The 24,908-nt window shown below is 36.7% G+C and overlaps 3 protein-coding genes and 1 long non-coding RNA gene across 8 annotated transcripts in view; 3 read left to right on the plus strand and 1 right to left on the minus strand.

Moving 5' to 3' along the window:
• nptnb (neuroplastin b) overlaps window positions 1–8,033 on the plus strand; it is a 25,394-nt gene extending 17,361 nt beyond the window's left edge. For 3 of the 4 annotated variants that reach the window (XM_031746408.2, XM_031746410.2, XM_039612527.1), the window contains 5 exons: window positions 2,035–2,168; window positions 2,494–2,767; window positions 6,303–6,324; window positions 6,433–6,506; window positions 6,599–8,033. In XM_031746408.2, coding sequence (XP_031602268.1) covers window positions 2,035–2,168; window positions 2,494–2,767; window positions 6,303–6,324; window positions 6,433–6,493 — 491 coding nt within the window. In that variant the 3' untranslated portion in view covers window positions 6,494–6,506; window positions 6,599–8,033. The remainder of the gene's footprint in view (window positions 1–2,034; window positions 2,169–2,493; window positions 2,768–6,302; window positions 6,325–6,432; window positions 6,507–6,598) is intronic. The other variant, XM_031746409.2, reaches the window with a different exon arrangement.
• Window positions 7,846–15,742, minus strand: rec114 (REC114 meiotic recombination protein). Of its 2 annotated transcripts, none has more exons than XM_039612535.1 (6): window positions 15,510–15,742; window positions 12,857–12,955; window positions 10,090–10,173; window positions 9,589–9,762; window positions 8,463–8,537; window positions 7,846–8,248 (listed from the first exon to the last, which is right to left on the minus strand). In XM_039612535.1, exons 1-6 carry the CDS (start codon window positions 15,684–15,686, stop codon window positions 8,084–8,086), a joined length of 774 nt encoding a protein of 257 aa, XP_039468469.1. In that variant the 5' UTR covers window positions 15,687–15,742; the 3' UTR covers window positions 7,846–8,083. The 2 variants fall into 2 exon arrangements, with proteins under 2 accessions (XP_039468469.1, XP_031586066.2); XM_031730206.2 differs by having other exon boundaries at window positions 12,866–12,955; window positions 15,510–15,737.
• On the plus strand, window positions 14,906–17,495 carry LOC120440276. Its single transcript, XR_005613132.1, has 4 exons — window positions 14,906–15,075; window positions 15,977–16,103; window positions 16,619–16,712; window positions 17,080–17,495. It is a non-coding gene; the product is annotated as an uncharacterized LOC120440276 (long non-coding RNA).
• A 2,245-nt stretch (window positions 17,496–19,740) lies between these two features.
• The window catches only part of hcn4 (hyperpolarization activated cyclic nucleotide-gated potassium channel 4), a 66,370-nt gene continuing 61,202 nt past the window's right edge, over window positions 19,741–24,908 (plus strand). The window contains exon 1 of the mRNA XM_031746609.1: window positions 19,741–20,432. Coding sequence (XP_031602469.1) covers window positions 19,741–20,432 — 692 coding nt within the window. The remainder of the gene's footprint in view (window positions 20,433–24,908) is intronic.

The raw sequence follows: 24,908 nt of genomic DNA on the forward strand, positions 1-24,908 counted from the left end.
CACTATTCAAACTGAAGTGTCCTAGCCATCACTGGACTGCAGGCCTCTGACTTTTGAAGCTTGCTATCTGTCCTGGAAGAAAAATTAGTGGGCTGATGAAAAGACTTCATCATATGCTCATTATTATTATTTTGTCCATTCAATTTTCAGATATATTTTAAAGAGCCAAACATTTTGGTGTCCAGTGTGAGTACCATTGCTGGATATAAATAAAGAATTTTCTTCAGTTCTTAACTGTTTTTGTGATTTTCTAGAGGTGTTTGAGATCTTTTGTGACCCAGGTAGCAAGCCCACTGTTAAGCAAGCCAGCTTTGCACTGCACTACTGGCAGCAGTTCACTGAGATCCCTCGCCTACAGTGTCCTTGGCACACTCATCCTTGCAGGACTCAGCTCAGAGGCAACAGATGGAGGGTTCTGTGATGTTGTAGGATTAAGGCTCTGAATCCGGTCCCAGCCATCTCTGTGGCAGGAGTAGAGTTTATTGTCTGTGACACTAAGCTTACCACAGATACATATTTGGTACCTCGTATTTCACAAATTTCCTTAAATTCTAAGCACATTTCTCCTATGAAATGTCTTAATTTGAATCCTGATCCCTTTCCTCAAGAGAAATTGAGAATACAGAAATCGAGAGTCACAATCTGTGCTGTAGGCAAAATTATAATTCGAAAGCGAACTAAAGAAAGATTTAAAACTATTTAACATCTACTATCCTGACCAAGTGTAAACATTTTCCTATGACCTTGCTCTTTCTAACACAGACCTCTCGCGTTCGTGTGTTACCTCTGTCTAGCACACAGAGATTAATAATCACAGTCAGGAGTGTGAAATGGAGGTTTCTGTCTGTTTTAGCACCACTCCGAGGGCTGTCTCTGTGCTGTCAGTCACTGACATAATACAGTCAGGATAAGGCACAAATGAGCATAACCACTCCCCTGCTCAGGGAGCACGTGTGCTCCATAATTAGAGTGGGATGATGTCACAGAAGAGCTCAGACCCCTCCTGCTCCATCCATGCGCAGCTGAAAAATGCTCACTCCAGGCCTCTCTTATCCTGCTTAATTGCATGGAAGGAATCATTGTAATTTTTGAGGATTAGTGAAAAAAACAGGAACAGCTATTTTCTTGATGCTATGGAGAGTTAAAAGGAGAGTTCATGTTTCACCTTTTAGAAAGACTTCTTTTCATATATCAGTATGACTTGGCACGTGTTGCAGTGCTTTATGGCATATGCCTGAATTTATTAAGCTCATAACCCCTGTTTAATTTTCATTATCAGTTAATTCATTAGTCAGAGCCAATTTGCAGTTTTTTGTGGAATTCACTGAAGAGTTATTTTGAATGGAAACATCTGGAGGCACTCATATCATACTGATAACCCTGTTCCATTATGAATTATATCCTACTGCTTTTTATCTGTCCCAATGTGATATTCTCTAATGCGTGTTCGGGAGTAGAGTACATGCTTACAAAATAACTAAACATCAAAAATGGCACTTCTTAATAAAAGCTGTATTTCTTTGCAAACCTCTATTCTACTAAGTGAAATGCTATTTTGCACATAGGGTTTATTTTATTGCAATGTTTGCCCAGCTGAAGAGTCACAGGTGGCTAGTTTGTTTCCATATTTATGCTGAAAGGGTGTGAGAACTTTTTCCATTGTCTTAAAAAGATTTTTAATTATAAAAAAAATCAAAATCCATAAGGTGTCAATTGCATGGCAAAGTTGTGTATGAAAAAAAAGAATAATCAAAAGAGTTAACTGGCAAATATAGTGCAGATAACCATTAACCTTAGCATACCAGATGAATGCAAGCTTGAAATGTAAAATACAAAGTGATGTAAGAGTTTTTTTCCAAATGTCTTCCTGTACTCTTTCAGAAAATTTCAGAAGAAACTGAAGGAATTAATCCAATCCTAGAGTATACTAGCCTCTATGTATTCCTCATTCATGCCATCTGGTAGAGGTTTAAATGTTGCATTGACTGTCTTACTTCAATATTTTTTTTTTTTTAATTTATATGACCTTTTCAGCAAAACCGGACATCACTGGCCACAAGCGAAGTGAAAACAAAAATGAGGGGGAGAATGCAACGCTTTACTGCAGGTCTGTCGGTTACCCACATCCCACCTGGACATGGCATAAGATGGACGGAAAATCCCCAATGGTATATATATATTGCATTTTTATAAAAATGATAAATGTTTTGGACAGAGAGAGGGGAGGGACATGTAGCAAAGGGTTTCAACCCGGGGAGCGTGTGGTTGCCTGCGCACCCACTGAGCTAAACTGGCACCGCTATATATTGCAGATTTTTTAAAATGATAAAAATTGACTGAAAAACAGACTGGCAGGTTTAAGAACAATCAGAAATTCAATATAAATATAATATAAATGCAAATATATAAAGGTACAACAGGTATGCATGATAGGTACGTTTCTGGACATGCTTGCAGTTCAACTAAATTAAATGTCATTATGTTTCAATGCAGGAGCTTGACAACTCAACTGGGCGAATCTTCATCACCAATAGAGACAATTACACAGAGCTCAACATACTAAACCTGGATATTAACACGGATCCTGGAATATATGAATGCAATGCCACTAATGCAATTGGAAATACTGCTCAGACTACAATTCTTCGAGTCCGCAGCCATCTTGCACCGCTTTGGCCTTTTCTGGGTGTTCTGGCAGAAATTATAATCCTAGTAGTCATCATCGTTGTGTATGAGAAACGCAAGAGGCCAGACGACATCATCGATGGTAAGACATTTCCTTTTTTTAATGGCAGTAAGAACCCATAAGTAACTATTAATATAGATACAACATTATTTACATTCACAGTGCAACTCTGCAATTTAAAGCCTGTGAGACATTTGTGTTTTTGCTTTAAAAATACCAGTAAATCAGAAGATCAGTCAAATTTCCCCATATATTTTAAGAAATTTAAAATAATTTCCTTTTCCAAAAGGACAGTTGCAATAGGGTCAAAAGTCATCGACAATGGACTGCACCCAATTTTAAGTTACTGGAACAAGGAGACTTTCAAACATGATGTCGCATTTGCTGTCAAATGGGATCTAGAGTGGCCAGCTGATTTGCCTCCTTGCTCTTGAGTGGTGTAACAAACAGAGAATGGAAGAACATATAAGGATTATATTCAGTTGGCACATGGAAATATGGCATAAATTCGCATGTAAACAACAGAGGGGGGCAGAGGGCGGGCACAACTCACTTCAGATAGTTGGCTATTAGTGTACTGTTCTCATGGCAAACATTTGCTTGTGAAGGCAGAATACAAGAGTTCATAAACATGTAAGGTTATCAATCCATTATCAGTCCCACAGTATATCTTAACTGGTTAATTCTTGTCCCCTTCCCCCTTCTTTCCAAATGGCAACATAATCTAAATGGGTGGTAAGTGAGAGATCCTGCATGACATATTTTTTTCTGTCATTTTGAATGTTTTTACAAGCCTACTGTCCATCCCAAAATATCATGATGCTTGATGCAATTTTGAAATTTTACCACAGTCAGTGAAGTTGAACTTATACAAGTCATGGTAAAATAAAAGAAATAGATAAATAAAAGTCGTATCCATTTCCATTAGGCTCATCAGTTCGACAGGCAACAATTCTGTCTTAATGGATATGGAATCCGTTTTGTATGTCTCTAAAGAGCTATCATTTGTATCAAAGTAAAAGCCCAATCAGAATGATTGTAATCATACAATGTACATTACCAGCACATCTAAATAATTTATATATAGCCAAGTTTGAATGTTGTATTATCAAACAAAAAACTATTATGTGTATGTCTGGTGTGGAAAAATGAATTCAAAACCACATGTAATACATGTACATAGCTCAAGTAAGTACAGAAATAAAAAAAAAATAGAGATATAGACATTTACATCTAGTACCCCATAAATAAGATAATTTGAAATTAAAAAAAGTTTCCCCTGTTTCAGCTGAGAGGCTGCTTGATAATAATTTGTCAAGATGACAAAGTCTACAAAGCTCAAAGGGATCTTCAGTCACCACGGGTTCTGTCTGACCTCTACTCATGTAGATTTGTCTTCTTTTCATTTTTAAATAAGGCAAGAACACAAAAAAATCAATGCCTCAACAGTTGCCCTGTTTATGTGAATCAAACCAGCTGGGTACACCAGTTCCATGTTACACACAGACTAAACAAATATTGCTTCTGGGTACATCCCACTTTTTTATCGACATAGTACGAACAAAATTAGATTTACCAAATAAAATGTGCAAGCAATAGTTAGAAAATAAGCCAACTTGATTAAATTTACATATATTAAAGTATTTTTCAAAGTTTTGATTCTGTGACCACAAAGTCACATAGAAAGTGTTGTGTGACAGGCTTATGTTTAATCCTTAGATGGGGTCCAAAACAGCATTTGTTGATGCATTTAAGAATAATTTTTTGTGTCTCAGTTGCATATATAAAATTACCAAATGTTTTAAAATGAGATACTATTAGGAGTTTCTTTTCTTTAACAAACTAGCATTTGTTATGTTGTGCTTAGTAATTACAGAAGTAGAAAAACCACAGAAATATTTAATTTTCCTAAAGTACAAACTCATAGCACATAACAGATACGTAACTAAACCACAAGTCTAAGTAAGCTCTGTGCACAGCCTCTAGTTTGGTTACATCTACTGGAAAAATGAAGCGATTAAGGTAGATTATATTTGCCATGTTTATGCCATTCAAATCAGGAATGAAGACTTCCAGCTCACGCTACACAGCCTTTTCTAAAATCTCCTTTTAGCATCCCATATTCCCAGAGGTTGCACACAGGCAGGTTTTGGCCCCTGTCTGTGTGCATTATGAATTCTGGTCTCTTGATGGCTGAGCTGTTTGAACACTTTTTTCACTACACAGCCAAAGGCTCTGATGCAGGCTAACATTTCTATCCTATGTTTCGAAACCAGCTGCTAAAATTACAGATTTTGCTGTGTGATTATTTGCTAAATAACAGCCCACTTTATGTCACAAAACAAATGTTGTGCTATGAAACTTGCACCCATATCTATTTTCTTAGGTTTAAAAAAACTTCACTTCAACAGACTTGATGTGTTACCCTGATTATTAATCTCACACAGTAAAAATCTGTCATTTGTTATTGCATTTGTGCTTGCAAAGCTGTAATAGTAAACATAGCTTTTGTGGTGTATACATATGAGGTGTGAAAACAGTGTTATATGGTGGCAGCTGTTCCTCCTTTAAGTACTCCCAGAACCATGTTGTTGTCTAACATTAGAACTGCCATAATTTGCTCCATTTTAATGCCATGGAATGTTGCTAATGCTGCTAATCTCAGACTTATAACTGCATGGAAAATCTCTCACTGTGACTGGCTACTTACCTGTTAACACATTTCATCTGAATGCAAAGCACCAACCCCAAGGCTGTGGAACTAACTTTTCACTCAACCCAAATTATTTTTCACGAGTTCCTCTTCTTTTGGTATTTTTTATTGTTACAATGTGGTCTACTTTACTATGTTTTACTGCACTGCCTTATGATGACAATGGCAATTTTGTATGACTGACACACTGAGAAAATTATTTTACAAAAATATATATTGCCATATAGTCTATGTTCTGCTGCTTGGATTGGATAGATTCTCTATATGCTGAGAGACAGGTTTAAGGAGGCGCATGATTTGTCTTTTTGCCAAATCAGCTACACTATCACGCTCATGTACCAGGGCCCTTCAAAATCACTATGAAATCGCTGAGTGTAATTAAAAGATGGCTTTAAGTGAGCCATCTGCAATCCTCCTACACATATGCTCAGCCTGAGATGAACAGGAACCCCATGAGATTCAGATGGCGTGTGAGGTTAAGTTTACAGTGTTGGGTGCTAAAGATGCTCTTTAAGGGGCAATTCCTTGGTTTTAATTCACATTTCAGTTCTGCTACTCCAATTATGTCATTGCTGACCAAGCACGCATTAATGTCCACAAAAACTTTTAATGTAAGAAGCTACCTATTTTGCAACCCTCTTTTCATTTTTGCACAAAGCACATACATGCATATGAAATTCAAGCTGTTAAGCAGGTGATGCCCATATCTAACTCAGAGTTTCTTATCAGTGCATGATTCTGTCATAAATGCTGTTAGCTGTCTTCCTGCACTTTCTAAACTTTTAACATTTTTTTTTACTATAGCGATATGAAGAAACATGCCAGTTTTTTTGTTTTTGTTTTGATCTTGCATTTAACTTCTCTGTGCCATTTTTGTCTTCTTCTCTCCTCAACCCCTCAAAGATGATGAACCAGTTGGGCAAATGTAAGTAAACAAGTATCTTTATTGCTACAAATATAATTCATATGGGGATACTGTGATCTGAATGCCCATTACCTTTAGGCCACTAAATTGTAAGTGCTTCTTTCTCAGGAAAACAAATTCAACAAACAACCACAAGGACAAAAACATTCGCCAGAGGAATACAAAATAAGCAATTTACTCAAGTAAGACACTGTTGTAGAGGATTGGGGCTAAATATAGAACCCACTGTGAGGATTATCCATAGTCACGCCTTCTCTTGAATTTCTCTCCACAGATGAGATGGCTAAACTGCATTTTTTTGACTACGTGAAGGTGTCAGAGGTGGATGGAGCTCTGGGCAGTTTTGAAAAAAGCATATCTTGTCTCATTTTATGAGAAACAATATCAGCATAACACTGGCAACAAAAAGAACATAATGGCTGTCTTAAGCATGCCTTATTCAGTCTTAAGTGGAGATTTCAGGATGAAGAATAATGACTAAAACCACCACAGAGGTGTACACATTTTTAATGTGCTGTTGATGTCTCCTTTCTTGATTTTATCATGTCCTCAAATGAGGTGATCCCTTTTGTATTACATATCATGTACAATGCATGCAAGATAATTACAACGCAATAGGATACTCAGAATAGACATTTTCTGTTGTTATCCCTCGTGTGGCTTTTTTGCATCCAAAATTACCTTTTTTATGGAGTCATCCTCGCATATACATATACATATATATATACACATATATATATATATACACACACATACATATATATATATATATATATGTATATATATATATGTATATATATACATACATATATGTATATACATATACACATATATGTGTGTATACATATATATATGTGTGTGTTTTATTCTTGAAAATTTGTACAGCATATCATGGTCATTTAACTATATTTGATTTGTGACAAGATGTCTACTTTTAACAGAACTTTTATTGTGAAGCAAGGGCTTCAATGTCTGAAGCAATGACTTCAATGACTGGCAGTATTTAAATTTAAATGAGAGTGCTTACAGAAAATGACTACTGTGTGTTTAACTATCTTAACAAAAATAATATACGTATTATTTTTATTTCCTTTCCAGAGTAACTTAGGTGTCTTGTATATGTTGAAGTATGAGTGTTCAAATGATAGGAAAGGTGTAAAAAATATTTTTTTTATAATTCCCAATTTCATTAACTGATTTTTATTTTGTTCCTCTCTTTAACTGTATAGCATGGCTATAATCCTATGCAATATGTATTCTTAAATAGATATATGGAGGGCAGTTTGTTTTACTCAGTGAAGCTTTAATATTGTGGGATCACTTGGAAGCTGGCATAGCAAAATTCACTGCTGTAGCTGCATGACTCCTCTTTCAATACAATGTATCCATGTGTGGTGCAGTGGAAATGGACCTGCATTAAGGTGGGAACGAGGGACCAGAGTACATAGCCACGATCAAACATATAAGTGAGACCAATAGTTTTTTTTCTTTTTTTTTAAATAAAAAATGTAAAAATGAATGTTTGTTTTGCAAGTTCTTTAATCAACAAATTTAATGATATTCAAAGCATCCTCTTTGGCCCATGTAACATAACAACTAATGTGTAATATAATTTCAAAGAACACTGGCACCAAAGCAACAAAACACTCCTCCACCAACGGGCACTGCCTACACGAACAAATAAAAGAAAAAAAAAAAACACGAACATGCACACACACACAAACTTGACCTTTCTGCCTTGAGCTGTTGTTAAGATTCTTTACTCTTCAACCAGTTTCCTCAGCTCCCCTTCCACCTTCTCTACAAATCCATAAAAGGTGGGATCCAGCAGACAAACACGCAGGAAATGCTCTAAGTCACCTTGTCCAAAAGAACTGTGTTGATATACTCGAGGTAGAGTCACAGCAGTGTCTCCCAAGCAGTGCTGTGGGAGGTCCAGAAAATATTTAAGTAAAATTGAAAAAAGGAACTGATTGCGTACCCTGTGCCAGCCTTTATAATTTAAAAGAAAAGCCACACAACAATCATTTTGCATTTCCAAATTAAGCCTACTGCAAAATTACAATTAACATGTTGCATAGTTGAAGCTTCATTTTAATAGCAGTTAGCTTTACTGCCTCTTACGTCACAATCAATACCTGGGTAAGACGTTTGATGGACACAGTTCCTTGGACAACCTCAGGTTTAACTCCCACAGCTTTTTCCTGACAAGTCTGCTGGCACATGATGAAACACAAAAGAAGAAAAGAAGATTTGATATGCACAGCTTGACACCAGAGGGTTAAGAGACCAATCAATGGCCTTATTACTAATTGAAAGTTTTCCACCCCTCAAATCCTTTCATCTCAGCTCCTTCATTCTGTCTGTTTTCTAAAGGTCAAATTCAACCCCATAGTGGAGTCCGTTCCTTTCCCAGTCCATCATGTTAAATGCTCTGAAGACCAGAAGCAGAAGAATTAGGTTTGCAGTTAATCATATGTTATGAACGTTTTCAAGTTTAAAAATAAATAAAGAAACGATGACTGGCTTACTGCTATGAAGGACAATGAGTATGATTGTTAAAGAAATTATCTCACCCCTACAATAGTTCAGTATGTTTATAGAGTTTAACTTACAACTGCTGAAAAGTTTTCAGAGCATGTTTTTTGTTATTGTGTTTTATAAATGCTGGTTTGTTTTCATAATCGGCAATTTCAATGTTAAAGGCATTATCAAGAAGTACTTTTATCAGGGCTTAAGGGTTGTGCATTTCAAACTGTTAAATTCATAAACTATTTAAAATCCTTTCCTGCATTATAGTATATGAATCTGTTTAAATTGCTGTATTCTAAACCTTATCTTTTACTGTTATTGGCTAATGATTGTATATTTCATAGTCTTTGTCACATACTGTAGTTGCAGTGTGACCTCTAAGAATAAGACAGTATTGTCAATAGCACCATCTAGTGAGTACAATCTGGGTTTTTTATATAGATGAAGCTGACTACACCCTTGTGATACCACTATTTAAAATGCACAGAGTAATGCCTAAGTGATAACTTTAGTTATGGCAATTTACATTATGTTGATATACTTGTTAAATTTACACAATAAAGGCTGCTCCTTTTCCAGTTCCATAAAAGACTATCCCAGAAAAAAGTAAAGTCACATATGTTGTGGACATCTTGTTGTGGACATCTTGGTAAAATATTTTAAATGCATGGACATACACTAGTTCTGTTTTTGACGTTGAAATTGTATTAAATAAAATATAAGCTGGGCGACCTGTACTGCTGATGCAGGGACTGCAGCAGGGGGCTGATTAGGCTGTGGTGGAGCGTAATCCTGAGTGGTGACAGGTATGTACTCCATCAGTTTTTCCACAGCACTTGAGCACTCATTTATAGCCTCTGCCATGCTGCATCCATCAAACTGCATCCTTATCATGCGGCTCTCACCCTGCAGAAATCCACAAATACACTCAGTCTGTATCTGTCAGTCTAAACTGCGCCAAGAAAAACACAATCTGTGGAAAACGAGCTCGGGTATTTAGACACTTAAATGTAATCTTCAAGCAACAAAAGAACAAGGCAGCCGTCACAGGCAAAAAAAACAAAAAACAAAAAACCCCCCACCTAATCATTAAAATTTGTTGCTTTGTAAGTATTCCCCTTCAATTTGTTATGATGTTGTGAATGTAATGGTCTTGAGCTTGTAAGGGGTTTAAGATATTGCCATGGATGTTGAGATAAATTCTGTGGGATTGAAATGTATCTCACCACTCACCTTCACAATAAATCGAATCATCAGATTATCAGATTTCTGGTGTACTTTAATAGAATCTGAGCCACACAGCAAAGGAATTGTATCCTGAGAAAAGATAAGAGAACAAAGACCTCTAGCAGCAAAGGCATAAAACAGTTTGATCATTTTGACATGTTAATACATAAAGAATAATATACATGAATACAATGCGAAATACTCTTATTTTGAAGCCAAATGCTTCAATTATTTAGAAAACCCAGAGTACAAAAAAGAGCATTACAGTTTAATAAACCTGTTAAAACAAATTGCTACCAAAAACTGTCTGCAGGGGTCTCTATTTGCTCAATAACCCTAAAGCTTCCGCTCTGAGGCTCTTGTTAAGATTTTTCACAAAAGCAGGTAAACACGCTATAAGGAAACATTAGCCTGGTATTACTTAAAAACCCTGTAAACAGACATTTGCTTTAACTTTAAAAATAACAATGTAGGTTAGTCAAGTAAGGTTGACTTAGAACAACTGCACTATATTAAGGAGCAAGCGCTCTGTAGTCCTATAACGCCATCGTTCTGCATTATGTAAAAATCACACATGGCAAGCAATAGGAGAACTATCATCCTCAAATGTCAATGAAAAAGCATCAAGTTTTAATAAGTGTGTTTATCGACCAACTGCACTCTTTGTTATATTAAAGGAAAACTTGAAGAAATTGAAGAAAATACTTTTTCTTAAATTGATAAAAAGCATTCAGTTCTTTTTAGAATATTAGTAATAGTATAGAAACATTATTAAGGTAATTTTGAACTTGCATTTAGAAGCTCAGAGTGATATTTGGCTTGATGTATCCAAAACAAGTCAGTCAAATCCCCTCACATTTGGGCAGAAATGTCAAGCTCTTCAACAGAATATTTCATATGGCCTTCATTGAACCCTTTTGTCTGGAAACCAGATTACTTTCTAAGATCTCAAAAAAATCTGCAGAGAAAATTCCAAACATTTTCTCTTATTATTATCTTAAAGTTTATTTAGAATGACATATATACTACATCGACTATGTTATGTAAACATTTTGAGCCTTGTCCATTTAAACAAAAAAAAATAAATGATAAAAACAAAGTATTATACATATATGGAAATGTATGTAGAAATATGTACATATGCTAACCAACCACTTTATTACAGTTTACCAGTACTGGATTGGACCCTTTTTTCATCGCCCATTATATTCATTAAGGTGTAATATGCAAAAAAGTGATTTTGTTCCATACTGACACAATAGCATCACACAGAGTCTGCATATTTGTCAGCTGGACATCCATGATGTGAATCTACTATTCCATCACATCCCAAAATTCCTCTGTTAGATTTAGACCTTGTGATTATGGACTCCATTTGAGTAGTAAACTCAATGTCATCTTCAAGAAACCAGTTTGAGACTATCTAACCGTTGCAAACATCATCATGCTGGAAGCAGCCACCAGAGAATTTATGTAGGTACACTGTAGTCATAAGTGGGACAGATATGGTCAGTATTGTTGCTGGCGATATTCACAGTGCTCAGTTGGTAGTAAGGAGTGTCCCAAGAAAATATCCCCCAAACCATAACACCACCACCACCACCATGAACTGTTGATACATAGCAGGATAGATCAATGTTTTCATGTTGTTTTATGCCAAATTCTGACCCTCCCATCTAAATATTGTGGAAGAAATCAAGAGTCATCAGACTAGGAAACATTTTTCCGATCTTCTAATGTCCAATTTTGGTGAGTCTGTGTGGACTGTAGCCTGAGTTTCCTGTTCTAAGCTGATGGCAGTGGCAACTAGTGTGGTCTTCTGCTGCTGCTATCTGCTTCAAGGTTTATGTGTTGTGTATTCAGAGACACTTTTGAGCACACTTTGGTTGGCATTTATGCCCAGAGAACTGCCACTAACTGGATATTTCCTCTTTTCAGACCATTTTCTGCAAGATTTAGAGATGGTCGTATTAGAAAATCCTAGCAGCAGTTTCTTAAATACTCAGTCCAACCCATCTAACACCAAAGTAACTTAAATCCGCTTTCTTCCCATTCATGCATGGCTTGAACTTCTGCAGGTTAATAGACCATTGACTATTGATTGACCATCACAGGCCTAAATGTGGTGAGTTGCTACCATGCAATTAGCTGATTAGACATTTGTGTTAAGAAGTTGAACATGTTTACCTAATAAAGTGGATGGCTAATAATTGATGAAAGTTATATCGTGTTGCAATAATTTTGGGGTAGGACAAACAACAAATAAATAAGCTGTGATCTAATACAAACAACTATAATTTCAACAACTGTAAGTGTAATCATTTTTTGATTAACATAATTTGATAAAAAGGTACACCACAATAAACATGTTAGTTGCCAAACGAGAACTAGCATATTTAAACATGCAAACAACACAATAAACAACACAAGCAGATTACATTTTCTCTCATTTAGTATATTTTAATCTGTAATAAGAAATCTTCCAGATAAAACACTATTTGAACACAACCAAGCTCTTATTTTAATTTTTTTCCCTAAGGAATTAAGTCAAAATTCAAACATTTTTTTATTAGACATATCTGATTTTGTAATTATTTAATTTCAACCAATTGTGAAGTGAGTCAAAATAAAAAGTTAATAAATAAAAAAAGATACCCATCACACTAACCACAACCACAAAATATATGGTGTAGCGGGATCTAACAACTAATGTGTAATCTTTTGTATGTTGTGTGCGAACTGAGAAATCTATGAGAAAAAAACAGTAACCTACTTGACTTACCAAGCTTTCTTGTCCCTGCAAGACCAGCAAGTGTCCAGATTCCACAATTGTGAGGACAATTTCAGGTTTGTTGTCCTTTGCCTCAAGTACCTGATGAAGAGAAAAATATTGAATTAGTCATTGCTTTTCCTGGCAGTAACCAGATATATGCATTTCTAAAGGATGCTTTTTAAAATCAATAATATTGTTATTTTTTACTGATTAAGATAAATAATATAGCTTATTAATATAACAATGACAGTAATGTTTTTGTTTCTGCTACATTTTAAGTCATGGTTCAACAGCCCAAAGCTATGTGTACCTGATACAATTTCCTGAAAATTAAAAATGTTCTCAAAAAAGATGCACTACCCAATATGGCTCATGAGTATCTGGAATAGCTCATTATCATTATAAAGTTAATCAGATAAACTCTTGTAATTCAATGCTCACAACTTGCCTTTCACTGAATTTTACAATTTACAATGCTATAATCTTGTGTGATCAATGTAAATGCGATTTAGCTCAGTTTAAATAACATGCTTTGACTCAATGTCTCTAAACTGCCCTATGATATAGATGTACTTTGGTTTCATTCATTGGTGTCATTAAATTAAATACACAGCTCTAGCTTGCCATCTAGAGTCTGGTGCAGTTAATGAAAGAAAACAGCACAAGGAATAGAGTTTTTCAAACATGAAGAAAACAAAACAAATACAGAAACAGAAAAAAAAGATAATCATACAACCAGTCGGTACAACCAGTGAAATACATACCTCCTTTTATACTTTGAATAGAATTATTTTTAAAAATGCAGTAATTATCTAAATAAATGGGCTTTTTCTACCATCAGTTGTTTGTTACTTCATTTTCATGTTTAATACCGAAAGCACATAAACAGCTCAAGTACATGCTCTATTTGATTGGGAATCTGGGGAGTTTGGAGTCTGGGTCAATGCCTTGGGCTATTAGTTGTGCTCCTTGAGCTGTTCTTGAGCAGTTTTTGGAGTGTGGCAATAGGCACTGCCAGGCTGCAAACAGGAGGGTCTATTGCCAAGAGGGGTTGCTTGGTCTGCAAAAAATATTTCGGTAGGTGGTTCCTGTCAAGTGACATCCATGAATTGCAGCACCTCTGGTTTCCCTGCAGAAACACTGATTTTAATGTTGCAGCTAATATGTCTATATTCCTAGAGAGACAACATTAGAGGAAAGAGAAAATTAATGTAAGATATGTTGCAGTTGTAGTGTCTCTGTGCTTCGGCACTGCAAGACATAGAACCCAAAGTACCTCCTGCTACTACATAGTATAATGAAGGTAGTTTTAATGTTGTTTTATGCTGCAACTCATAGAAATTAAGGAAATTAACTTTGAGTTAAGTTATTGTTCTATTTTTAGTCTGTTCCCAGAGATTTGATTTTATGTCTTGAAGGACATGTCACTAAGTTTTTATACCACACATTTATATGAATATCAAAAATTGAATTTAAATTAGGGATGGGAATTACAGAAGAACTAAGTAAACCATCAAACAAAGGTGCTTCCAGTCAGCACATATTCCATCTGATATTAAGTGGAAAGCAAAATACTGTAAATCATTTTTTCCCTAGTTCAAAAAAGATCTTTGATGGTCGACTATGTAAAAATATGTACAGAACCCTTAAAGCAGTATGTAAATGTTACCTTTTTCAAAGTTGTTTTTTCAAATATGTGCTCTTATTTATATTCATACAAAACAGTAAAAATATATTTATCCATAAATTCGTATTAGTATATACAATGCTGTTAAAAAGTATTTGCCCACCTCCAGAAATTAATTTATTTATTGAGTGTTTGTCACACTGACATGTTTCAGGTATTCATAGACATTTTAATATTAGAAAAACATAACCAGAGAAAATACGAGACATACTTTTTAAATAGTGATTTTCTAAATCAGGAAAAACCCTCCAATGTCATTTTTTACGCATTTACGCATCTGAATCAAATCTAAATCTGGATTCTGACAAGCCCACTCTAAAGCCGTTCAGTGGTGAACTTGCTGGTGTGTTTTGGACCATTGTCCTGCTGCATAAAACAAGTGCCCTTGAGCTTCAGGGAACAAACTGATGGACGGACACTCTCCTTCAGCATTTTCTGGTAGAAAACAGAATTCATGGGTCCATCAACTAGACGAGCCTTTATGGTCTTTATGGTCAGCAGTGATTTTTTCCACCTTGGAAGCTTAACTATGGTAAGTGAAGCCTGCAGTTCTTTACATGTTCTTATGGGTTCTTTTGTGACCTGGATGAGTCTTCAGTCTTGGCTTTTTCATAATACTGTAGGTATTATACTATAGCTTAACTAAGGCTGAGAGATAACTTAAAATGATCATAGTAAAATGGTTGCTTTTAGAGATGATTAACACCACTCTGGGGTTTCATCAGCAGTTATGGTGATAAGGAAAGCTCCTCTTTATTACGTTTCCTTAACTAGGAGGTGGGTTCTAAATAAAAATCCTAATTAACAATATATTAAGTAAGTTTTTCATTCGTGTGCGTATTTGGCCAATACACTGCACTGACTGAAGTTAATGTCAGACAGAAAGCTAATACAGCTAGGCTAGCTTAGGAAAGTTTGGCTAGCTAGGGCAAAGCTTTTTAGTAATACTAAATGAAGGTCATTTACCTTCCACGGTTTTACACCTGTTTCCTTGGAGCCAGGGATGAAACGCCCGTAGCGTTTTAACTTCCAAATACGAGTGGCAATCATTTCCAGCAGCGGAGTTGTTTTTTTGATATTTTCTGTCAAACCCAACCAGCTATAGAAGAATCCAGCGCCAGCAGAGGAGCCTGAACGAAACATGGACCGCGTGCGAAGACGAACGAGGGTTTTTTTTTTTTTTTTTTTTTTTTTTTTTTTTTTTTGTTAAGTAGTCAGAGGTGACAGTAATATTAAGGACACATGACACTCAGTGCTGATTTGGATTACTTTAAAACACTGCCCAATACTTGTGTAATGTTAGTATTACAGTGCAATACATACAGTGGTAAGAAAATGTGGGTTTGCAGGGTATGACAGTGTATGTTACAAACCCAAGGTTCAGCATCACTTCCTCAGCAGGAAGCTGGCTCATGTCTCCACATGTGACACAGGAAGTCTGGAACACTTGATGCTGCATGGATGTACAGTGGGAGTGTGACTCCAGTTTCAGATGCAGGTGGACAGCTTGATCGTTTTCCAGCCATTCTCTGACAGCTCAAGTGTGACTTTTGGTTTAATGTAAGTGCTGACTTATTTTGAGCATAAGAAACTGCTGAAATGTTCCAGTATTAATAGTTAAATATGTGGTTATAATGATAGCTAAATACTAATTATAATGTATCAGTTCAAGTGCTCCAGTATTGTTGAATGCTGGCTCAGTGACATTGTTCACTGGGATAAGAGCTGGCAATATGTCCTAATGGACTACACATTAAGACAACAGTGCATTTGGCAGTTTCTATTTTAATTTTGTTTTCTGTTCTCAGGGCACGATTTCAAAATGACCATTCTAGCTTGAAAGTAACTCCCAGTTTGTGTCTCTTTGATATATACATACAGTCGTGTTTAGAAGTTTACAAACACTGATCATGGCCATGCATGTCATGGTAATTATGGGTGTTTAATGATTCCTTTGAACTGCTCTTTTCCTGGGAGAAATGATTTTACAGAATGCATCTTTAATTACCTTAAAAGACAGGATTTGGGTGCACGAGATTTTAGTTTGGATTTTGGATTTTCTCTCATTTACACAGGGTCAAAAGTATATATACAGACTCAAATATCTGCATACACCAGTGACCACACCCAAGCTAAGGTATGATGTGAGACAGAAGATGAAAAACACAGGTAGGGTTAATAATATTTGCATTATTGCAAATATTGCATTATTCAAAAATATTTAGAGTTCTGAGTAATGCAGACAGATTGTGGTAGATTTAAGTTCTGCCCTAGAGTCGGTGTGTAAGGAAGGGGTGCCAAACTTTTAGTTTTGGGCCACAGCCCCATTTGAGCTTAAGTCGGCCGACTTGAACTTTACCTAATAACTATAAAATAAACACCTACAAACCACCTGATGTGTTTTACCTCTTTCAGTGAGTCAAATCTTATTACAAAAAATTGTGCTGTACTACATCAATGAATCCATCAGCATGAGTTAGTGGACTTGCACTCTTAAGAAATCCATCCATCCATTCTCTTCCACTTTTTTTTTCAGGGTGGAAAAGGCTGGAGCCTGTCTCAGCTACCATAGAGGAGTGTTGGGGACAGTTGCCAATCTGACACAGAGAAAGAGACAGACAACCATTCACACTTAGACCTATAGGCAATTTAGAATAAGTAATTAACCTAACCCAACAAATTAGATATAATTGGACTATTGGAGGAAGCCGGATACCCAAGAGAACCCGCACAAACACATGGAGAACATGCAAACTCCACACAGAAAGGCTCTTGTGCAGTTAAACTCACGACGTTCTTGCTGTGAAATAACAGTGGTAACCACTGCACTGCCCAGCTTTTAAGAAATAAAACTGTAAAATTTATAAAGAAAGTGACAACAAACTTGGACTTTGTTCTTATGTTACTTCACAAAAAATCAAAAAAGGAAGTCGTTGTTCATCAATAATAAAAAACAAGAACTTTTCTGTCATTTAATGGAAATCCTTTTCTTTTATTTAATGGTTTGCGTTTGTCATTTTTGTCTTTGTCAGTCAGGAAGCTGTAAAACTATTTCAGATGAAATCATCAGTTCAGTCTTTCATGATGTGATTTATTCTTAAGGACAAAAAGCAGTAAAAAGTCCAGAATTGTACCTGCTCTGTCATTTTCACAGTTTGCAAACCCACCCACTGGGTCAGAGGGAAGTTTGACATCACAGGTGTAGGGGGAAGCATTTCTTACACACTATATAAATTGATCATTTATTCTTTTCTTTGCTACAAATTGTATTATTTATCTTCAATTGAAATGTCATAAAACATGTTTTCTTGCATTTTTAGTTAAGTTGTGTAATTAATTTGCAACCTATATAACTCACAGTCATTAATATTCAAAGGACATAACTGTTCCAATACAGGTGATTTTTGAAAGTTCTTAAAAATATTGACTCAGTAAATGGTCTTGTTAACAGAATTGCAGAAAGGCACTGCTTTGTATTAGTGTGTCAATTAGGATGGCTTTCACTAAATGCTGTATAGGTATTTGTGGCTAGGATCCAATTCATTTTATTTTATTTATTTATTTATTTATTTTGGGAATTGGAAGTTACATTATGTAAATTCAGCATAGTAAAAGAGATTCCCTAAATTATAATGTAGCTGTTTTGCATTAGCAAATTGCCTTCTATTTTTCTTCAGTGTCTGCAGTTCTGCAATATCCACTAGAATAGATGATAAAAGTTTTTTGTCGAAATTTAAATACATAACCTTTCTTCAGAAACTGCTGGCATTGATCTTTCTCAGTGTAGACATTGGGGAAGTGACACAAGAGAAGATAATTTGTTAATAGTGAAAAAAGGCTTGTTTAATTAGTGTTTTAATCAGCTACAAAATATTGCTGATAAAATTTGCTTTAGCTTTAAAAGGCTTTTGTAAGGCTTCTGCACACAACTATCCTGGGTTTGTTTAAGAAGACCAGCTATTACAGTAACAATGTAGCATTTGTAAAGCTGTACAAGACATGAGTGAAAGATGTCCAAGCAATGAAACTGTCATACTTGTGCTGCAGGCACTGTGAATGAATGAAATGAGACAGGAAAAAGAAAACACACACAAAACAAAACACAAAAACAAAAGTTACATTCACAATGAAGGCATTGATGAAATTAAAGAATCATAACGCTTCGTTCACAAGACAAAATCCATTAGCCTATTTTTTTCTTTATCATCCTAGGCTGAAAATAAAAGGAACAATGAGCACAAAAGGGTGTGACATCCTAAGTGTTATAAATACACGGAAATGGAAAAATAATCTTGAATTAGGAGAACACAGATTTGTTTATTCCCATCTGAGAATCCACCCGTATACCAACAATTTTATACAAGAGCTTCTTACCAAATTATAGACGAGCCTATTCTAGCTTCGTTTGTATTAGTGTGCGCAAATTACGCAGTAGATCAGACTGATTACAGCGATGGCAAGCAGGGTTCTTGGTCTCTTCCAACAGAAGACAACATCATGTTTTAACAATGGGCATGTTGGCTACCTGTAGCCTTAACTTAAAAGAACGGGAGAACATTTTAAGAATGGAGAGAGCTTTCCCCTTTAAACAAGGTGGGCTGAGCTTATTTGCAGTTCTCGCTCCTATGGCAACCCAATAGATCAGCATCATGAATATTCACAATTCACCAAAACGCACCCTGACTATGGAACAGTGATGTCAGCGGTCCCTGGAATGCTTTACTGTATTTTTGCACGATTCTGTTGCGTTGTTTTATGAAAGCTGGCAAGACGTCTTGTGAAAAGAGCATCCTTCGTCGTGCATGACCTTTCTCTGGTCTCCGTATCACCGTCGGCACGTCTCTCACATGTCACGCTAAGGTGACTTTCAGGCAGTTTTTCCACTTTTGCGCACAATGTCGGAACGGCACAAAGATGTACATCGGGGACGCAGTGGCCAAGCGGACCGCCCAGGCTGTGTGTGAGGACATATGCAAACTGTCAGGTAGTCTGATTATGAAAAAGAATATCCCTCATCTGTTTCAGCAGAGCCACGGCGGTCCGTGTCATGTGTAGCAGGCTTTCAGGGATTCAGATTAGCTCCAGACTGATCGCTCTCACAAACAGATAGGGAGCGCGGGGCTTGTGGCAATAACCAATACAATACAGGCTAACAATCTGGATTTATTTAATATTTCCTGCGTGTCTCAATGTCATAATGGACAGGTTGCACTCCTCCATGCGTAAAAGACTCTACAGTTTGCCACAGCACATTGGACAGAAAGCATCTATAATGGGTGAAGGAGAAGACGCAGACAAGGACACCCGGAGGAAGAGCATTAGGATGAAGCCTTTACCGTCACCGTCGCCGACCTCTGGAGGAAGCTGCAAAGGCATCGGCGAGACCAAAAGTGGGGAATCTGTGATCATGGAGACGGACATAGGGAGACCTATGAAGACCAGCTCAAATGGAGATTGTCGGAGATTTCGAGGCAGCCTTTCGTCCATCACAAGTCGACATGTGCACGACTCAGACTCTGCGGAGGAGAGACGCCTCATCACTGAAGGGGATGTTACCCCGAGCGAAGAGAGCCCCCCTGGAGCAATGGGTGACGGGCAGCCGGATCAAGGTGCGCAGGAGGCCAGCAGTGGCGGTGGCGGTGGTGCCCAAAATGATTCTCCAGACCAGCAGTCAGGGTTTATAAAGTTGGATGGCATTGATCAAATTCTGCCGGACGACGAGAGATTATATCAGGCTGGGTTCATACACAGACAGTTAGGAGCAATGCTTCAACCAGGGGTCAACAAGTTCTCCCTGAGGATGTTTGGAAGTGAGAAGGCGGTTGAACGAGAGCAAGAGCGGGTTAAATCCGCCGGATTTTGGATAATTCACCCCTACAGTGATTTCAGGTAAATTTAGTCACATCACACTTGCTTATTTCAAAAGGGAAAAGGTTCACAAAAACATGATGTTACTGTGACTAGGCCCAGATGTTTTTCATGGTATGTCTCATTTACTGGGGCATTCCTCAGCTCAGAAGCCCATTTTTGTCCTTTTTGCTAAATTTTCTACTAACCACCTTTCCACCTTACTCTTTCACATTTAAAGACTGTATCTCCAGTCTAAAACATTCACTTTTAAAAAAAAATAGAATTCTTAGAATGAACCAATTTCACAGAGTAATTCAGATTTTTTTTCGCATTCATTAGTTTTAGTGTATCGATATATATTGCTACAGAGGCCAGCCGACACATTTAGTTGTTATACAAAAACCCATCACATGACACAACCCAGTCCCAATTAGGATTAAACCCTTCTTATATAATAAATTCTATATAGTATGAAATATTCATTTCTCTTTGGTGGTTTCTTCAGCAGTTAGAAAAAATCTCAGCATGGAGGACATTTTTGCTTAAAATTCATGATTAGGTCTTCATTTAAATAATTTCTAAATTATTGTAATGTCCTTTTCTTTCTACTTTAAATTTAAAATAGGGTTATTTTATTTTATTTACAATTAATGTAAATCATTTTTCAAGAGTGGTTTAGAAATGATCATGTTTTATTCCTACTTCAGTGACAGCAAACATGAATGGAGAGAGACAGCACTCTCTTTTAGGCCTGCAGTTTACTCTGTGGTTTTATTGCCCTTCATTTTTTTTATTAGCCAAGTATCTCTGATTTATGGCTACACAGAGGCTGTTAACTAACAAGTAAGACTGGCTTCAATAGCCTTTTAAACCAAACTACATTCATGTATACTAAACGATACTGTAGCATACAGGTGTGTATGTGAGTATTGGGTGGACTTGATAATGTGTTCAGTCACACACGTGTGCACGCACATACACGTTTATGTATATGTATATATATATATATATATATATATATATATATATATATATATATATATATATATATATATATATATATATATATATATAGCGAGAGAGAGAGAAAGAGAGAGAGAGAGAGGATACATATATACATACATATATATGTTTGCAGGTATACTCTATACTGTTGATGACTTTATGTAAATCCAAACACATTTGGGACATGCCATCAGGATGATGTGAGATATGTATTAGACAGTTTGCCATTTTTGTTATGCTCCTCCCAGCTGGTTGTGTTTTCTCTGACCCCTCTGCTCTCTTACTCACCATGTTAAATGTCAGGTGAAGGGTGATTTAGTGCTTGGGGAGACTGTCCTGATACTGAAAGGTCAGAGATTTGGCACCAGCCACTGGTTCTGAAGTGTCTTTGAGCAACATCCTACAACAAGGACTGTTCTTTTTTGAAGTATATACTTGTTTGACTCTGTCATTGAGATCTGTCAAAATAAACAGATGCACTGAGAGAGAAGTAATTTTTAAAAAAATGAGGTCGGCCACCCACTTGTTTGGGGTATGATGATGGATACTGTATATTACCATAATTAAACATTTTGGTGATCTGAGAACCATTTGCTTGTGCTACGAGCACTCAGCACTATGATTTTGTAATCACTCAACTCTACAATTAAAACCACAGATGTGGCACGCAATCAGTACAGTGAAAAGTTAAGTCTATGCTTTATTTAACTCTGCATGGAGTGTTGCATATTTTGCTGTGACTAACATGAAAAAGACAAAGGACACATTTCATTTCATTTTGCTAAATTATTTAATGGAGTCAATATCAAAAGAACCTCTTGTTTTTTCTAAAAAAGAAACAGTAGTCACATTTCTCAAAAAGCATTTCAGACCAATTTGGAAGCAAGATGGGAAAACATAGCACATTAGGCCAGAAAGTCTGTTGCCACTGAGTCTGAGCTAGTATTTAATTTTTGACAAAGTGAAGCTGAAAGAAGACACATGAATGCCTACAACCTCAAAATCAGGAAAAAGGACAGTGCAAGATGACTGTAATTAAAGTACACAAGGAGATATCTGGGACCTTTTAATGGGCCTAGAGAGGAGAAGGGTCTCTGTGACTAAAAGTTTCATTCCCATGTCTGCATCAAAGCTTTGGCTGTATAAGCTCAAATTAGAGTGTCACAAGGAATCACAGTCATCACTGTAGCGGAATTCAGCAAAATCTCCTCTTGTCAAGTTTTGTATAACACTAAGAAGCAGGGGAGGAGCAATATCTTGCAAGGGAAAAAGGCAGATTAAAAATGGCATCATAATCCAATCTACAGCCTCATTTCCAGATCCAAAGCTGAACAGCCTCCTTCGATTCTGAGCAAGCAACTCACAGTGAGCAGATGCGGTCAGTTTGCCAGAGGGTGACGGGAAAAAAAATAAGACCGGTTTATCAATGTACCTTTTGTATAAGGAAAAATATTAATGTTGTGATGGCTGTAAAATATATGTGGGAGTTTTATAGGGTATTTGAACTATACATGCGATTGGTGCTGAATTATTGCCTTTTATGTTCTGGTTCAGACTGGATTTTTTTATAGATATCCTTTCTGCAAGTTTTTTTCCTGTCTCAATCATGAAAAAGCAATAGAGCTGACACCTATCAATACAGCATGTCCTTGAAATAAAGAGCAATAAATGTCATAGAATATTATAGACAGGATATTTTGGTGCTTGACTGACAGAACGACATCCCTCTCACAGAATGGCTCTTCTGTCTTCTTCTTATGGTGGAAACCAGGTGATTATTATTTTCTTACCTGTTTGCATAGAGCCTTTTGAAAAGAGTCTGTCAATGGAACAGCATTGTGGAGACTTCTACACAACTGATGAGGTGCAATATTAGTATGCAACCTTCTGATCAAGAAGAGCCTTTTAATTATCTAGCAATTCAGGGCCCAAAGGACACATCTGTTGGAAAGTCTTCTACAATTCCCTGGAGAAATCGAAAAGAAGATGTCACGCATTCAAACTTTATTTCTATTATTATTATTAAGCTTTGGAACTTTACCGCCATCGCATTCTCCGAATCAGGTCGGCTGTCCTGCAGTTTCTGTCAATCAGTTAAATCCCTTTGGAACAGTAAGGCAAATCTCTTCTGCAAGGTCCACTTTTACAACAGCCTTTTATTCCTCATGTGCATTCAGTTGTGTTTTAGACAGCAGGAATAATAAATCTGAACTGACATGTTTTACAACTTTGCTTCTGATATTCTTTTGCAAAGAACATATAAGAGAAAGTAACCACCATGCACATTAATGCAGAGGTAAAAGTAAAAGGAGTCAACTTTTAGGCAATTTACAGACTAGATAAAATTATACTTCTTGTTGCTGAAGGCATTTGCTGTATCTTACCATTTGCTTTTTGTTAACTAGTTTTGGATTCAGTGCTTGAGTGAGAATTTATTGCCACCCAATACCTCAAACTGATGAGAGTAGAAAATTTCTCAAATTATCATCATAGCTACTGTTAAACTGGCAACTAAGAACTCAGTGTACTTGATATGAATAAAGTTGGTAGCTGTGCTGCCTCTACAGAGGCTGCCTTTACACTTTGTAAGATATCAGTGGAATAAGTATTTTCATCACTGTTCACTTAATGAATTCAGAGATATTTTTAAAAGTTGTGCAGTTTAGCTTTACAGGTCTTATCAAGAATTAGCAGCCTTATCAAGCACTAGCAGCCACTAACAGCTGCTGGCTTTCTGTTGAGGATACAGCATGCTTACTGTACCAGTCTGAGTGCTCACATGCGTTTCTGTGTGTATTATGTTTGTGTGTTGAGCGTAGGGGATCTGATTGAATAACAGCATTCTCTATTTCAGTCAGGTTCACTACAGTTAATTTGAGACTACATTTTGCCATTGATTTGTTTGGGTCTCATGGGGCCTTCAGCTTTCCATCGTTGGATTTATTGAAAAACGAGATGGAGCAACATACAGTACATGATTGGAACAAGGATGATTCTCCTCCTTGTGGTGAGCGGGAGTCACACTCTGGGTGCCAGTTGCCTAAAGCCTGCATTTTTGTAGCCCAGTTTAATATGTTTTTGACATTCAGAGAGCAAAGTCTAAGCATGATCTGCCACCAACCATTTCTTATTTTCTTATAGTGCTAATCTACATAGAAAGGTGGGGAAAATGTCTGCTTCAGAAAGCATAGGATAATGACACCATTTCTCTTTCAGTCTCCATTAAATAATTCCTTCTTTAATGTAGTGATGGTAAAACATGGGGATTACAGATGGTTCTGGCTTGGCCTGAAAGTGGGGTAATCAAAATAGGCTTCTGTGCTCAGCCACCAATATTGGGAGCCAAGAGATTATTACAGCACAATTTATTTAATGGAGGGAGCCCAGGGAGGATGTGCGTGGCCGGTGGGTGGAAGGTTGCCTGTCATAGTGGCAGAATGATTGAACGGTGCTGCATGACCTCGCCAGGCACACTTGTGTGGGAGTATTTAATGAGGACACATGACCACA

This window comes from Oreochromis aureus, linkage group 1 (genome assembly GCF_013358895.1).
Source record: "Oreochromis aureus strain Israel breed Guangdong linkage group 1, ZZ_aureus, whole genome shotgun sequence".
Lineage (NCBI taxonomy): Eukaryota > Metazoa > Chordata > Actinopteri > Cichliformes > Cichlidae > Oreochromis > Oreochromis aureus.

Bases quoted from the DNA above. Each gene is read 5' to 3' on its own strand.
- rec114 (XM_039612535.1), bottom strand. From the start codon at position 15,686: ATGTTTCGTTCAGGCTCCTCTGCTGGCGCTGGATTCTTCTATAGCTGG. The intron at 10,174-12,856 runs GTAGGTTACTGT...ATCTTTTCTCAG, and splicing joins AAGAAAGCTTGGTAAGTCAA to GATACAATTCCTTTGCTGTG. The intron at 8,538-9,588 runs GTCGCCCAGCTT...ATGTGCCAGCAG, and splicing joins TCCCTGCATCAGCAGTACAG to ACTTGTCAGGAAAAAGCTGT.